The sequence below is a fragment of the Rhincodon typus genome, chromosome 16, assembly GCF_021869965.1.
Source record: "Rhincodon typus isolate 14 chromosome 16, sRhiTyp1.1, whole genome shotgun sequence".
Classification (NCBI taxonomy): Eukaryota; Metazoa; Chordata; class Chondrichthyes; order Orectolobiformes; family Rhincodontidae; genus Rhincodon; species Rhincodon typus.
The window spans coordinates 22,149,120-22,161,317 of NC_063347.1; the positions used below are offsets into that span (position 1 = coordinate 22,149,120).

General features: G+C 42.6%; 1 protein-coding gene across 2 annotated transcripts in view; it reads left to right on the top strand.

Moving 5' to 3' along the window:
- The first annotated feature begins 3,889 nt into the window (after window positions 1-3,889).
- mkrn2 (makorin, ring finger protein, 2) overlaps window positions 3,890-12,198 on the top strand; it is a 22,689-nt gene continuing 14,380 nt past the window's right edge. Inside the window, exons 1-3 of one of the 2 annotated variants that reach the window (XM_020510890.2) lie at window positions 3,890-4,066; window positions 6,002-6,130; window positions 8,000-8,178. In XM_020510890.2, coding sequence (XP_020366479.1) covers window positions 4,038-4,066; window positions 6,002-6,130; window positions 8,000-8,178 — 337 coding nt within the window. In that variant the 5' untranslated portion in view covers window positions 3,890-4,037. The remainder of the gene's footprint in view (window positions 4,067-6,001; window positions 6,131-7,999; window positions 8,179-12,198) is intronic. The other variant, XM_048606301.1, reaches the window with a different exon arrangement.

A 12,198-nucleotide genomic window follows, 5' to 3' on the forward strand; every position in this document is an offset into this window, starting at 1 on the left:
TATTAACCAAAGTGCTGTGTTCAGTATGGAGTTCTTGAGTGAATATTAACCAAAGTGCTGTGATCACTTCCAAACATTTACTCATTTCAGACTAAAGCCAGTGTATTGTCATTGATTACAAAAACACACCAAGGATATGTCAGCGTGACTGATTGGTAATGTTTCAAGACGCCTTGAGCCAAAAAGTGGGCGCAGACCTTGCTCCCCAGACATGAGCCCCCATCTGCCAAGTTAACAGTCCAGTGCAAAACAGAGGGAGGACTGCACAATTGGAGGAAGCATTTCTTTCCGATGTATTCTCTTCTGTGTTAAATTGTATTTTTCTGTTGCCTTTAAATAAGTAAGAGCATTTCAGTAGAGAGGATTTTTAGTAAGTGCCTTGGTCTAAGGGTATCCGTCTAATGATGTAGAATATCCAACATTATTAGGAAGAAAAGCAACTTGTTCGCCACATCACTAGTCTACATAGTGACCTACATTCTAATCTGGCTAAGCAATGTCTGAATTATAGAATTCTGTTCCTTATTTTATGTGAACACCTGGGTGAGGGAGCAAAGGGCATTTAGTGACAATGAAATTGAGAATTCATGATGGTCTTAAAATTGTTCTCGTGTGGAACAGACTGCGTGCTGCACCATTTTCACTGTGCCCACTTATGTTTGTGGCAACCATTTTAAGTATTTACTTGGAATGGGGATATTCCCTGGATCATTTGTGATTCAAATACAGTTATTTCATGGAGATAATAACAGCTTGTATAAATGTTTGGTTTCACAATAAGTTGAAAAGATAAGAATTGGAACATGTTACAGAACCTCCTGTCGACATCCACAAATTGTAGAATATTGCTCGCACCCCGTCAACTCAACATAGCAGTAAAAGTTTAATATCACTTCTCTAAAGAACATTAATTGAAGCTGCAGTAAACAGAAAACTTGTGATGTTGCCACTATGAAGTCTATCCTACTGACAAGAATAATAAAAAAGCAAAACAAAAAGTGTTTCTCAATCTAGATAACACAGTGTGGAGCTGGAGGAACACAGCAGGCCAGGCAGCATTAGAGGAGCAGTAAATTGACGTTTCAGGTCAGGACCCTTCTTCAGAAAATCCTGCTCCTCTGATGCTGCCTGGCCTGCTGTGTTCCTCCAGCTCCACACTGTTATCTCTGAATCCAGCATCTGCAGTTCTTACTATCTCAGGGTTTCTCAATCTATCTTCCTTTGAACAGTAGTTTTTCATTTAGCACAGCTGACAATATATGTGTTTACAACTGTAACGATTAATCAGATACAATGATATATCATGGTTCAGGCTAAATATTTTGACTGATCTGTAAATAGTATAGTAACTCTTTATTCTGGTATACCAAAATTGAGAAACTGACAAACAATGTAGGTATTCAAAGTAATCCTTATTAATCTATGAACGAAAACCTATGCACAGTTTGCTTTCATAGGAATATGGAAGGTTAGGGCCTAAAAGCTACACACCTCATAAAATTAGCTTTGTAGTGTTTACAGATGATTAGTAACACTGAACTATAAAACCAGAGTAATATTTTAGTACCATAAGAACACCCTTAATAAAGAAGTCTTAACTTGGTGGAAAGAATTCAAAATCCTCCTGAATCTCCAAATTTCACACACTTCTAACATCCCACAGGATTTCACAATACATGTAACAATTTAAACAATAGCATCCACATGCAGTATACTCAGGCTATCTAAAATTATATTTTCTTTAGTGATTCTTTCACAAATGTAAACATTGCTGGTTAGACCAACATTCATTGCCCTTCCCTAATTATTTTTTAGATCTACTTTCTTGAACTGTTGAAGTATTGTGTGGTGTAGGGTCACCAACTGTTGTTGGTGAGTCCCAGGAATTTGACCCAACAACAGTGGCAATATATTTCTGAGTTAGGATGGAATTTGGCTTGGAGGGGAACTTTCAGGTGATGGTGTTCCCATTTATCTGCTGCCCTTGTCTTCCTTGGTAGTAGAGGCCATGGATTTGGAAGGTGCTGTTAAAGGAGCCTCGATTAGTTGTTATATTGAGCCTTGTAGAAGGTACACACTGCTGATACTGTACGTCGTTGGAAGGAGGAGTGATGTTTAAGTTGATGGATGTGATTCCAATCAAATGGGCAGTTTCATCCTGAATGGTGTTGAGCTTCTCAAGTATTGTTGGAGCTGCACTCATCCAAGAAAATGAACAGTATTCCTTTACAATCTGACCTGTGCCTTATAGCAATTGATATACTTTGGGGAGCCTGCAAGTGAATTACTCATCATAGAATTCCCAGCCTCTCAACTTTTTTGTAGCCACAGTACTTATATGGTTGGGCCAGGTCAGTTTCTGGTCAATTGTAACCCTCAGGAAGTTGATAGTGGGCAATTCAGTAATGGTAATATAATTGAATGTGAGATTAGATTGTTTCTTGTGGAGATGGTAATTGCCTTACAATTATGAGCCATAAATGTCACCTGCCACTTATCAACATGAGCCTGAACATTGTATTGGACTTGAGGTTGGTTGGCTCGCCGAGCTGGTTTGTTGTTTTGCAGACGTTTCGTTACCATGCTTAGTAACATCCTCAGTGCAGCCTCCGATGAAGCGTCGGTGTGTTTTCCTGCCTGGTTTTTAAACTCTGGGGTCCGTTGAGATGGATTGCCTCACTTCCGGGTTTCCTTCGTAGTGGAATGTCTATGGGGTCGAGTTCAATGTGTTTATTAATAGCATGCTTCATGGAGTGCCATGCTTCCAGGAATTCTCGTGCTTGTCTCTGCCTAGCCGGAAGTGAGGCAATCCATCTCAACGGACCCCAGAGTTTAAAAACCTTGCGGGAAAACACACTGACGCTTCATCGGAGGCTGCACTGAGGATGTTACCAAGCATGGTAACGAAACGTCTGCAAAACAACAAACCAGCTCGGCGAGCCAACCAACCTCAACACCCACAACCCGAGCTACAGATCTACTCCAAAACGTTGTATTGGGCTTGTTGCATTTGGACATGTCTGTTTCAGCATGCGAAGATCCGTGAATGGTGCTGGAGATTGTATAATTATCAGTGAATGTCTCCCCGCTGCATTTTGACTTTATGATGGAGGGAAGGTCATTGATGAATCAGATTAAGGCGATTGAGCCTAGGACACTACCCTGAAGAACTCCTGCAGAGACAGCCGGGGACTAAGATGGTTGATTTCCAGCAATCTCAACCATCTTCCTCTGTACTGGGTAGACTGTTTTGCTTCTGATTCCCACTGGTTTTAGTTTCGCTGGGGCTGTTTGATGGCATACTCAGTCAAGTGATGCCATGATGTGAAGGGCAGTCACTCTCACCTCAGCTACTGAGTTCAGATCTTTTGACCATGTTTGGGCCAAGACTGATGAGGTGGAACCCAAGCTCTATATGTACCCTGACATCTTCCTACATGATATGTTCAAAATAGCTAATGAGCCCATTTTGCTATTAATTGATTTGATTGGTTTTCTCATGTGTTTTTACACTAATAAATTTAGAAAAAGAAACAATCTGTATCTTCATTTCAAACAAATAAATTGAGAAAAAGGCATTTTTAAAAGCTGCTGTATACTTGAAACCCTCTGCAACTGGTGGGCATTGTAGACATTGGTATGTGCATAACGTTTAATAATCTACTCAAGTCAATTTTGAAATATTGGTTCACAAAAACAGACAATACTTATTGATATGTTTGACTTTCTAATGCCCTTTTCACTGCGGTAAGTATGCTACGTAGATGTAACATGTTGTTACTGTCCAAGATTCAACTGCTCCACACATGGACTGGGAGTCAAGTACACACGAGACTACTGGCGCATGCGCGTGACGTTACGCCACCGTCACTTCCGGGTTACGGAACAAACAGGAAAGGCAGCGGGGGGCGCCACCTCTAGCCGCGACCGAGCCCCGGAACCTTCGTGTCGGTTCCTGTGGCGGGTACGTGGTCTTAGACGGACGGACAGGAAGCTGATGGTGGAGATAACGAAGAGGATGTAGGATTGGCGGCGGGATGATGAGTACTAAACAGGTGACGTGCAGGTACTGAGCCTCTTGAATCATGCTCGGGGGTGGGCTGCTGGCCGAGCGGGGACTCAGTGATTTAAGCAGCGGGACTGGCGGCAACGTCTCTGCCTTTGGGGTTATCCAGGGTCAGTAGAGTTGTAACTGAGTGCCAGGCCTTCAACATCACTCCCCTGCCAAGCTCTTCCTCTCTCGCTCCGCCCCCCCCCCCCCCCCCCCCGTTCACCTGATCCGCACTGTCGGGATTCTATGAACTCATGAAGGATCACCCCTTTCTTTGACTCTTCAGTGTTATACGTGCTTTCAACTGCCAGTGATCTGGAATTAACCTTAAACTCCCTTGAATCCACTTCTGTTTATTAAATGAGATAACAAGGTGTAGAGCTGGATGAACACAGCAGGCCAAGCAGCATCAGAGGAGCAGGAAAGCTGACATTTCGGGCCTAGACCCTTCTTCAGAATCCCCCTCGTCCTCACGTACCACCCCACCAACCTCCGGATCCAACGCATCATCCTCCGACACTTCCGCCATCTGCAATCCGACCCCACCACCAAAGACATTTTTCCCTCTCTAAAAAGAACTATTGTCTCTATTTATTAAATGTTGTTCTTAAAAGCCACTCCTTAGACCAAGCTTTGAGACACACCTCTTAAATATATCCTTAGTTGAATCTGTTGTTCTCATTGTGTTTAAAAGTCAAGTGAAGATCAACAGTTAAGCGTGCAACATGCTTTAATATTTGATTACTTGCTTTAAATTGGCACAGTTCCCCTTTAAACAAAGTTTCACATTGTGAATTATATAGAATATACAGCAACAAAGGTCATTTGATGCCACCAGTCCATGCTGATACTTATGATCCACAATAGATTCTCCCATCTTGCCTCATCTAACTCCTTTCAACATTAAAAAAATCTCCATTTGCTTTTGCCTCATAGTCAATACAGTGTTGGGCTGGAGGAACACAGCAGGTCATACAGCATGAGACAGTCCTGATGAAGGGTGTAAACCCAAACTGTCAACTTTCCTGCTCTTCTGATGCTGCACAACCTGCTGTGTTCCTGCAGCTCCACACGGAAATGACTCTGACTCCAGCATCTGCAGTTCTTGTTATGTCCCATTTTGCCTCATATATTTGGCTAGTCTCCCCTTAAAGTCTAAAGGTATTGCATGCTTCAACTGATCCCTGCAGTAGTGAGATTTATATTCTTGCCACTGTGGTAAAAGCTTCTTCTAAATTCTGTATTTGATTTCTTTGTGATTCCATTACATTGATGGGTCTCTAGTTTTGCTTTTCCACTGCAATTGAAAATATTGTCACAATGCAACCTCCATCAACACTTTTCATAATTGAAAAGCCTTCATCAGGTCACACCCAACCTTTATTTTTCATGGCAAAAGTTCCAGCTTGTGCATTTTCAGTTGTTGGTTCTTGAATTTAGCAGCTGACCTATGGTTCACAGCAATGTACACCCTAACTGTAACATTTCTATAGCAGTTTGTAACTGGCATGGAATCGTAGAATTCCAACTGTTTATCATTGCACACTATTTGGTGGAGAGTTGACATCAAATATCCAAACCTTCATAATTCGATATGCTTGGGGATTAATAAGTGAAAAAAATTGAGGAACATGTTAAAATTTTTTTTTTAAACTTAGAAGCGGAAATTTAAATTAACCTAAGTTGGAATGGGCTACTTAACATTGGTTTACATGTGCATGATTGTTTTCGTAAGATATAAAATCACACTGGTTAGTGTAATGATGGCATTATCCGTCATTTGTACAGATCTCTTTTCATTTCTGTTTTCATGTGTTCGTTTGGTCAGCTCTTTTTCAGATAATTCTATAAACAATGATGAGTAACCCACTTGATATTTCAACTGTGATTCTATGTGGTTATGTTAATTGGTGTAAATTGGTCTAAACCCTGTTAAATAATTCTCTTCAGATATTTTATGCATGGGGTCTGTCGTGAAGGGAGTCGATGTATGTTTTCCCATGATTTGTCGACGAGCAAGCCATCTACCATCTGTAAGTTCTACCAGAAGGGGCAGTGTGCTTACGGGGACCACTGCAGGTAGGATTAATAATTTTGTCGTCTTTAACTATTACTGTGCTACCACTAAATTATTTTGGGAAGTTAATTGTTGGGTTATACAATTTTGAGGCACAATGAGTGACAAGCATATTAAACTTGTGCTTGCCATCATAAATTCGAAGGGAGCCATTCGTGTTTTCCTGGGGAAGCAAGCACTTTGTACTGTTTTTGTTTTCTGGCTCACCTACCCCCAACGAGTTATTGCTTAAATTTGAATACATTGCCTAAATGTCTGTTGGTGCTTCTCTGGACTTAAACCTATTTATTTCTGTTTCTTATATTACTTATTTATGGGCTGTTGCTGTCTCTTGCAAAGTCTGAACTGTTGCCCATCCCAATTCCCCTTAAAATGACGGTAGTGAGAGACCTTCTTGAATACCTGTGGTGCATATCGTTCCGGTAGTGCTGTTAAGAGAGTGCCAGAATTTTGATGCAGAGAATAGAAGGGCAGCATGGTGGCTCAGTGGTTAGCACTATTGCTTCACATCACCAGGGTCCCAGGTTCGATTCCACAGTTGGGCAGATGTCTGTATGAAGTTTGCACATTCTCCCCCTGTCTGTTTGGGTTTCCTCCGGGTGCTCCAGTTTCCTCCCACAGTCCAAAGATGTGCTGGTTAGGTGGATTGACCATGCTAAATTGCCTGTAGTGTCCAGGGGTGTGTAGGCTAGGTGGATTAGCCATGGGAATTGCAGGGTTACAGGGATAAGGTAGGGAGTTGATCTGGGTGGGATAATTTTCAGAGCTTTGGTGTGGATTTGATGGGCTGAATGGCCTGCTTCCACGATATTGTGTAGCTTGGAGGGACTTTTAGGTGGTTGTGTTCCTACATATCTGTTGCCTTTGTCCTGTTAGGTGTTAGAGGCAGTGTGTTAAAACTTTTAACTTTTTGACATTTTCCCCCTCAATTTTTGAGATGTTTTAACAACATTTACAATCTCAGTTGATGTGAGAATTTATGCCTCGAAAAATGCATGTTCTTTGAGTTTCTGATTTTTTTTTATTTTTAATGAAAGGCTTGTGGTATTTGTTTGCTTTAGGAAGTATGAGCTGAGTTTGCTGCGGGTCAGCTGTAATCCAGTACTGCCTTCTAAAATAAACTGTTGAACACAAGTGGCACTCAAGCATAAAAGTTATGCCTGTCTCCATTACATCTTGTGGCTGCTGAAGTTAGGTACAAGTCACCTGTTAAACTTGAGCCTTCTGCTCTGATGAAATGACATAAATTCTAGCAAGCTAGTGGAACTATTTATGGAAATGAAATGTGGTATTTTCAAGTACTACAAAGAAGTGATGTTCTGTGAAATGCCTGAAAATGTTACAAATGGTGTAACAGATGACTAAGTTTTAAGTGCATGGGTGCTTTAACCACTTAATTTACCCAGTTCTTTGCAAACCATTTAACTGTTAGAGCTGGGAAAAAAACAAGTCCTGTATAGTTTATCGTTTGCCTTTGCTTGCTGTAATGTGGGTTTTACTATTCCTCCAATCTGAAAAATATCCTTGACAACCCCAGCCTAACTAGCCTTACTGGTGGTTTCAGAGCTGCCAAACTTTGCAAGACTTGAGCCAATGACCTGTCTCTAAAAATCCAATTCAAGCAGGTAACAACCACAAATGTAAACAAAAACCCAGCAGGTGAAATTCACTGGGCCTCTTGTTGCAGTTCTTCGCTGACAACCCACTTGTCTCACTAGCTTTTTGCCTGCAAGTTTAAAAAAATTCTTTTCTATGTCAGTGGGTCATATTTAGACTTAAGTTACTAGTGTGCAGTTTACTAGTGTGCCCCATTCTATGGTGATAGTGTTGATGTTTGTTTATCTAACTACATTCTATCTTGCATTGACAAGGTATGACCATGTGAAACTTTCTGGATCTCGAGCAGTGGGACCAGTAATCTCTAGAGCCACCTGCACACCTGTTGTTCATGATGCAGTTGCAAAACCTGCCACTGTAGAACAGACTATGCCCGTCAAAGCTACTGAATCTGGAAGATGTAAGAAGAAAACACTTGAACTAAAAGACCGAGGTGGGTTCAAAATGGGACTCTGTATTGATCATGTGCCCATTTTTGCTCATATGTTTCTTGTTCCACTTAGTTTTGAAATATTTTACTACTCAAAACTATTCTTGTCTCCAAAATGAGAGAGACTGATGTCTCATTGCTGCTTTTGGCACATATAGTGAAATCTAAGAAGCTGCAGAGAGCCTGTGACACCAGTTACTCCTTGACCTCCCTTCCCTCTGTTCCATCCTTGGTACATGTTTCTTCATACTATTTTCATACTATTACTTCATGAAACGCTGTCAATAATTTTTGAAGTTTCCTGAAACCTTCACCTTTGACCATATTTGCACTTTTAGTTTTCAGTAACATCATCTGAAAGCACAATGTCTACAAACTGTCACTTGATCTGTCCACCTTTAGTTTGTCAGATAGCTGATCTGAAACCTAGATGAGGTGAAATATTATTCATTTAACATTGGGAAGCTCAGAGACTACTGCATATTCCATTCACTCAATTGATTCTATTCCTTTAGCCTCCTACTGTCTTGGACTGAACTATGTAATTTGTGTTCTATTTAGTCCTGAAGTAGACTTATGACTCCAAACCCCTCTTCCATAAAAGACCACCTTCTTCCTCCCCATTTACATGGCTTGCCAAAATCCCAGCTCAGCTTAATTTTGGTGCAATCCTGTTTGACGTTTCTGTTACTTCTAGACTGTCTGTCTTGGCTGACTTTTTATCCTCCACTCAGCATAAACTTGAGCTTGCCCAAAATTGCTGCTGGATTTTACCTTTCCCCATGTCCCCTGACGCATCATCCCATGTGCTTGAGTACACGAACATCTCAATTTGGAAAATTCTCATTCCGGTGTTCAAATTCCTCGAAACAAAACCCTCCTTCAGCAATTCCCTATTCTTTTTCCATGCAATTGAAGGTCGTTCCTTGAATCATCCAGGATCTGAGCTCTAAAATTGCCTCTCTAAACCACATCGTCCACCTTGTTCCTCCTTTGACCTCTTTGATCAAGTCACCTGTTTTAATATCTCTATAGGCGTGGTATCAATTTTTGTCCCATGAGATTTTCTACATCAAAGTCATTCTACTGTATGAAAAGAGGAAGAAAACGCTCATAAAAATTACATTGTCTATGCTTCTTGACCTGATTGGTATGACATTTAATTTTATTATCATGATTGTACATTTGCACAGAACTATTTTCATGTGTCTTGGTTAATGTTTATTTATTATTTAATCTCTGCTAATTGGAAGTGCCAACTGATAATCACTTCTTTAAGTGTAAGATAGGGTAAATTTATGTTACTGAGAGATTTTAATTCTTAGTGTAAATTTTGTTATGCATTTTAAGGTATGCAAGTATAAAGCAAAATTATTTCACTAAAACTTGTTTGTTTATGAGGACTCTGCCAATTCTAGCTTTTTTGCTAAATCCAGAACAACTAAGATGCTTTTTTCATTGCAAATCTTATTTTCATCCACTAGAGTGAGCTAGAGCCTGTACAGTTTTTTTTAAGTAAATAGAGTACAAAATTCCTAACTCCTTTGACATCTTTTGTTAAAGTATTCCTTTGAGCTTACAAAAATAAGATGCAAAAATCAATAATCACATATCAAATTGACTGTTTTCATATCGAGGCTGCACTGCACCACTCTTCTGGGCCATGCAGTAATTTGCTTTTATGAGCAGACCTTGTTTCCATAAAAAGAGAACAAATTCCAATGTCCCAAGGAAGTACCAGAGCAGAGGAGATTTAACTTGGAGTTTTCTTTGTTGTTTTATTCCATTTAAGAATTTTGTAATCCAATACTGCAGCAGAAATGAAAGAGACAAGAACATGATGGTACATGATGTCACTCATTGTTTTTAATTAGCTGGAACCAAATTTTAAATGTGCAGTTTTTGTGAAAGCACGGTACAAAAGTATTTTTGAACTGTTATGGGTGCACAGAATTGATTTTATTCAGAAGATAAGTTAAATTTGAGCAGTGCTAATAATTGTTCCTGTTAGTTATCATCGCAGTAATTCCTGTCTAAACTGACCTTGAAACAGGAATGAAATAGTTTAACAGATTTCCTTTAAACTCTAACTGAGAATGCTGGTGAATCATCGTTGATTTTTAAAAAAATATATATAAAATCCAAAGCAACAAGGTGCAGGGCTGGATGAACACAGCAGGCCAAGCAGCATCATAGGAGCAGAGAGGCTGACGTTTCGGGCCTAGACCCTTCATCAGAAAAGGGGGAGGGGAAGGGGGTTTTGAAATAAATAGGGAGAGAGTGGGAGGCGGATAGAGGAGAGGATAGGTGGAGAGGAAACAAACAGGTCGAAGAGGTGGGGATGGAGCCAGTAAAGGTGAGTGTAGGTAGGGAGTTAGGAACGGGATAGGTCAGTCCAGGGAGGACGGACAGGTCAAGGGGGCGGGATGAGATTGGTCGGTAGGAGATGGAGGTGCGGCTTGAGGTGGGAGGAGGGGATAGGTGGGAGGAAGAACAGGTTAGGGAGGCAGGGACGAGCTGGACTGGTTTTGGGATGCGGTAGGGGGAGGGGAGATTTTGATTCCTCCCACTTCCTACAGACAAAGGGGGTAGCCATGGGTACCCGCATGGGCCCAAGCTACGCCTGCCTCTTTGTAGGTTACGTGGAACAATCCCTCTTCCGTACCTACACCGGCCCTAAACCCCACCTCTTCCTCCGTTACATTGATGACTGTATCGGCGCCGCCTCGTGCTCCCACGAGGAGCTCGAACAGTTCATACACTTCACTAACACCTTCCACCCCAACCTTAAGTTTACCTGGACCATCTCTAACACCTCTCTCCCCTTCCTGGACCTCTCTGTCTCCATATCGGGCAACCACCTAGAAACCGATATTCATTTCAAGCCCACCGACTCCCACAGCTACCTAGAATACTCCTCCTCCCACCCACCTTCCTGCAAAAATGCTATCCCCTATTCCCAATTCCTTCGCCTCCGCTGCATCTGCTCCCAGGATGAGGCATTCCACTCCCGTACATCTCAGTTGTCCTCGTTTTTCAAGGACCATAACTTCCCCTCCTCGGTGGTCGAGAACGCCCTCAACCGTGTCTCCCACATCTCCCGCACCTCATCCCTCACACCCCGTCCACGCAATAAAAACCAAACAAGAATCCCCCTCGTCCTCACGTACCACCCCACCAACCTCCGGATCCAACGCATCATCCTCCGACACTTCCGCCATCTGCAATCCGACCCCACCACCAAAGACATCTTTCCCTCCCCACCCTTATCTGCTTTCCGGAGGGACAACTCTCTCCGTGACTCCCTTGTCCGCTCCACACTCCCCTCCAGCTCCACCACACCCGGCACTTTTCCCTGCAACCGCAGGAGGTGCTACACCTGCCCCCATACCTCCTCCCTCACCCCCATCCCAGGCCCCAAGAAGACTTTCCACATCAAGCAGATGTTCACCTGCACATCTGCCAATATGGTATACTGCATCCGCTGTACCCGGTGTGGCTTCCTCTACATTGGGGAAACCAAGCGGAGACTCGGGGACCGCTTTGCAGAACACCTACGCTCGTTTCGCAATAAACAACTGCACCTCCCAGTCGAGAACCATTTCAACTCCCCCTCCCGTTCCTCAGACGACATGTCCATCCTGGGCCTCCTGCAGTGCCACAACGATGCCACCCGAAGGTTGCAGGAACAGCAACTCATATTCCGCTTGGGAACCCTGCAGCCCAATGGTATCAATGTGGATTTCACAAGTTTCAAAATCTCCCCTCCCCCCACCGCATCCCAAAACCAGTCCAGCTCGTCCCTGCCTCCCTAACCTGTTCTTCCTCCCACCTATCCCCTCCTCCCACCTCAAGCCGCACCTCCATCTCCTACCGACCAACCTCATCCCGCCCCCTTGACCTGTCTGTCCTCCCTGGACTGACCTATCCCCTTCCTAACTCCCTACCTACACTCACCTTTACTGGCTCCATCCCCGCCTCTTCGACCTGTTTGTTTCCTCTCCACCTATCCTCTCCTCTATC